Below are 4,829 nucleotides of genomic sequence, written 5' to 3'. Positions count from 1 at the left end.
TTCATACTTTGTTGGCATCTTATTCTGAAAACCGGATGTTCGTCTGAAGAAACCGGATGTTGTCTCACGTTAATCTTTCCGCTAACTTTCAAAGTCCTTCGCTCCCGATCTGTGCCGTTTGAATGCGTTTACCGTGAATGTCAGCATATAGGTGCACTAAAATTACTGACTATAGGATGTTTGCTGGCTTTTATCCCACTGTTCTTATCATCCTCTTGTTGTTATGTTATGTATTGTCTCTTGTCTTTCAATAAAAAAAAAAAATAATAAAATAAATAAATAAATTATAATAAATTTTAAAAATGCGTTAACGCGAAATTAACGCGTTAACTTGCCCAGCACTAATATATATATACTATGTATATATACATATACATGTATATATACATATAAACATGTATATGTATATACACACATGTATATATACATATACATGTATATGTATATATACATATACATGTCTATGTATATACACACATGTATATATACATATACATGTATATATACATATAAACATGTATATATACATATAAACATGTATATGTATATACACACATGTGTATATACATGTATACAGCTGATTCACTACCAGAGTGAACACAAAGCAACTAGTCAGCAGTTAGTAGAGCTGCAGTAGAGATGATGTCAGAAGAACAGAAGGAGAAACATCATGAAGGACTTGGACATCAACAGGTTTATATGAACAAATATGTTTTAGAGAAGCTGTTTGAAGGAATGAAGGAGGGAGGCTGAGTTCACACTTAAATATGAACTTAAAGTAAATTTAGCACATTGAAGCTCCCTCCATAGAACAGGTGTGTGTGTGTGTGTGTGTGTGCCCTCTGGATACAACAGGTGGTCAAGGAGGAGCGGAGAGCCAATCAGAGCAGAACAGAACCACACAAGCAGAAACCTGCTCCAACATTTAATTCCCATTGAACATCTTTTAAAGTACAGAAGGGAAACTAATAAATGCTGATTTAGCAAATATCCTGATCCAAAACAGGACTTTTGTGTTGTATTTCCAACGTTATCAGGGTCTTTATAAAAGGGATAATTGTATTTTTTGGATTCATAGTTTCTTCTAGATAATGTCTGACATGTTCTCTGACAAACATTGGAGGAACTGCAACCAGAGATCAACTGACTTCATAATTCACTAAACACTCAAATAAAAGAAAACAAAAAAAAAGTCTCATTGCTGGTGCATTCAGGGACAATCCAACATATACAGTTTAAGTTTAAAACAAACAGCCGTGAACCTACAAGCTTCTGGTTTTCTCTTTTACTAAAGTTATAAATGTTTTTCTTCATCAACCCCTTTTCTCTTAGTGAACATGTTAATGTACCATAGACACATCACTTGTTTCCTATAACCAATGTAATGTCTGCATGGAAGCATGGTGGAATTAGCAAGCTAGCTAGCTACCTAGCAAGCCGCTACACTTAATGCTTCATCCATAGACTCTTGTCACAGCGTAGGAAAGCACATTGCTATCGCTAATAACTATGTTCGGATCACTTCCTGGGACCAGTGTTGCGTGAAAGCACGGTAGAATTAGCAAGCTCACTAGAGTCCAGAATCAGTTTATCATCTCAAATGTTATAAGAATTGCAAAGTAATTAAAGTTACCAGATAAATGTAGTGAAGTAAAAAGTGCAACATTTTCCTCTGAGACGTAGTAGAGTAAAAGTAGAAAATATATAATATCTCAATATTGTACAAAAGGATTACTTGAGTTAATGTACTTCCACCACTGTCACAAAATGTGGGGAAATTGGGCATCTACACGGTAGTAAACTATTCCTGTGCAGGTACAGAAGATAAAGTATGGAAGTGAAGGGACATAAAGCAGGACATCATCTGCATACAGTGACATTTTCTATTTTGTTTCTTGATTTTAGGATCAAAAAGTACTAAAATCTTTGGCTCAGGAGCGTTGATCTTCATCTGGCTGTCCCCTGCACGAGGACTAATTCATGTTACATGCTACAAACCATAAAAACCAGCAGCTGAGTGGGAAAACAATGTTTTTATCAGCACTCCTAGTTGTAATTACACCTAAATAAAATGATAACTCTTATTCATTCAGACATTAAAAGATAACAAATATACTGCTTGTATTTTATTTCATTTATTAACTAACCACTAAAAATTGGTACCACAATAAATATAGAAAATGTCCAAGGGGGGAGGGGCGGTTAGCATCTTGGAATAATATTGGAATAACGGGATGTTTTTCTCATTCATTATTAACCACGTTCAGTAGAGTAGTAGCAGTAGGGTCACCTCACTATTACGGTTACTGTCTGCCTGAGGTCGCCTCCTTCCTGTTTACACAGATCTAATGTATCATCTTCATCATCCCTCTCTTCCTCCATCTTGTTTCTTATGCTGCGAACAAGGCGACTGAAGAATTGCATTTTAAAGTTTTATGGAAGAAGCAGACGTGAATTATTGATGGAGGACGGACTCAGTGAGGCGAAGCAGCAACGACTGGAGCTGGTTTACACTGTAGACTGATCAGGGCCGTCCTGTTTATTGTTATCACTATTAACTAGTATTAATAGTTTCTAAACTAAACAGAGTATTTTATGTACCACAGTGATGACGCATATGTGGAATGTTTATATATGCTGAAGCAAAATACTTCAGTTTAAACATAAATAGTCTAAGAATTGTAAAACTTGGATCGAATAATTACAAAAATACCACTGAATACCACTGTGTCTAATTCACAGCAGAAGTACTCATTCTGCTTCACAGCAAAAGTAAAAGTCTACTTCAAAAAAAATGAAGAAAGAATCCATTTATTCTATTCGAGTCTGTTCAAACAGGTGCAACCAGGGACGTCTTAACTTTTTAATTTAAATGTTAAATGTTTCAGCACAAGATCTTAAAGTTTATCACACATTGCATATTTTACTGCTAGAAGCCCGACATGATTTTAAGCTGCTGAATTTTGAGAAGAAACCTCCAAAACAAAATGAAGACAGACAGGTAGACAGAGAAGCAGACAGACAGACAGGTTTTCTTACTGATGTATAGAGGAATCCCTCTGCGTTCATGGCCACGTAGAGTCCAGCCTTCACTCCCTGCATGGCCACAACCCTCAAACCTACTGGGATCAGATTAAACAGAGCTACAGGGAGAGACACAGAGAGAGAGAGAGAGAGAGAGAGAGAGAGAGAGAGAGAGACACACAAAGAGAGACACAGAGAGACAGACAGACAGACAGTTGGTCACTGCAGAAGGTCAAATGTACCTTAATACAAAAATGAATTTGTTTCCTTCAAACTAATCAAATAAAAGTCTTATAAACTGAAGTGAATCCATCTTGTGCTTAAAATAAGTAAATATATCATTTCTGTGTGTAACTCGACAAAAATCAGCACTTTGGTTTAAAATCCATCTCCAGCCGGCTGCATGAGACGCTTCCAGCTGATAAACTGAGAGAATAAAAGAGAGAAAGACAGGGGGGAGATAGAGGGATGAAGTGATATGGGGGGGGGGGGGGGGAGATTTAATCCTCGGGGACAGAGAGCTGCAGTGTGGGTGAAGATGAAGAGGAGGAGGTGGAGGAGGAAGAGGCCTGTAGCGATGGCTGCTGTTAATCCTCCTTTATTTAACGCAGAGACAGAGAAAGAGAGAGAGGGAGAAAGAGAGAGAGAGAAAGAGGGAAATCCAAAACATCTCCTCCTCCTCCTCTTCTCCTTGTCCTCTTTTTTTGCTTCTCGTTTCCAAACCAAAGGATTTGAAAGATGCAGAATCTGTAATCCGGAGCTCATCCAGCGGCTCATATCTCACGTCTTCCATCACTGACACTGAAATGTGTCGGATCCTTCTTCTTCTACGATCTCACATTTAAATCATGTCTCTACGCTTTTATCAACATATATTAAATATAAGTTTAACTCTTTTAGTTTTAATTCTTAAAAGCTTTATGAATATTTACAATTTAATATATTTAATATATTATATTACATTTAATTATATATCATATTTAATATATAATTTGCACAAGAGAGAAACATGTAGAATAGAATATAAATAAATAAAATAACATTTTGGAAACAGACATTGTAGAGAAGCTGCTGCACTAAAAGGAGCGCCGACAAAAAAAGATGAATTTTATCAGCAACCTCTTCATCAAACACTGAGGTCACTGCTGATGAAGATGACAAGGACGATGATGGCAACAGGAAGTGTAAAAATAAAGAGCTTCTTCTTCCCTGTGTGAACTCTTCTTCTCTTCTTCGTCAACGTTACAGAAGCATTTCTAGAAACAGGGATTATTACCGGAGTCTGTTTCTGTAACTTGTCTCAGCGCCATTGTTTCTCTTGAGCCTCCAGGTGAGCTCATATGTAGGTAGGGCTATTTTAAGATCTACTCTGTTTTCACCTCCTCCCACTCGTGTAGTTTGTGGAGACTTTTAAAGCCGACATCAGATAAAATATATATGTGTGTTCGTGTTGTCAACACAGAGGCCATCAAGACGAGTTAGAAGCTTTGAATTAAAACTGTCTGTTTGAGACTCACTGTTGTCGCTGTTCTCGTCCTTGTTTCCACTGATGGCTCCATCAGGCTGCATCTGCAGGTAGAAGCCCTGCTCGCTGAAGAGGCGCGTCACGATGCCCTTCAGCTGCTCTGAAACACAACAACAACAACAACAACATCAACAACACACACTTAGAAACAAGACTGCAAACACTCACTCAGCAGGTCTGAGATCCGTGCTGCAGTCCTCATCTATCCACTCTGAACACATTTATTATTCATATCATCTCCTCTCGTTCACCGTTATCACACTTCATCTCCTCTCGTTCA

The 4,829-nt window shown here is 37.6% G+C and overlaps 1 protein-coding gene across 1 annotated transcript in view; it reads right to left on the bottom strand.

The window, feature by feature from the left end:
- The window catches only part of LOC116377391 (fibroblast growth factor 12-like), a gene marked incomplete at its 5' end in the record, with an annotated part of 6,132 nt that extends 1,467 nt beyond the window's left edge, over positions 1 to 4,665 (bottom strand). The window contains 2 exons of the mRNA XM_031839030.1: positions 2,910 to 3,143; positions 4,542 to 4,665. Of these exons, the coding sequence (XP_031694890.1) occupies positions 2,910 to 3,143; positions 4,542 to 4,665 (358 nt within the window). The remainder of the gene's footprint in view (positions 1 to 2,909; positions 3,144 to 4,541) is intronic.
- Between the last annotated feature and the right edge of the window lie 164 nt (positions 4,666 to 4,829).

This window comes from Anarrhichthys ocellatus, unplaced genomic scaffold (genome assembly GCF_004355925.1).
Source record: "Anarrhichthys ocellatus isolate YVR2014 unplaced genomic scaffold, GSC_Weel_1.0 scaffold1198, whole genome shotgun sequence".
NCBI classification, from domain to species: domain Eukaryota; kingdom Metazoa; phylum Chordata; class Actinopteri; order Perciformes; family Anarhichadidae; genus Anarrhichthys; species Anarrhichthys ocellatus.
Note: the sequence above shows the minus strand (reverse complement) of the source record. Positions and strands in the feature narration are given on the sequence as shown.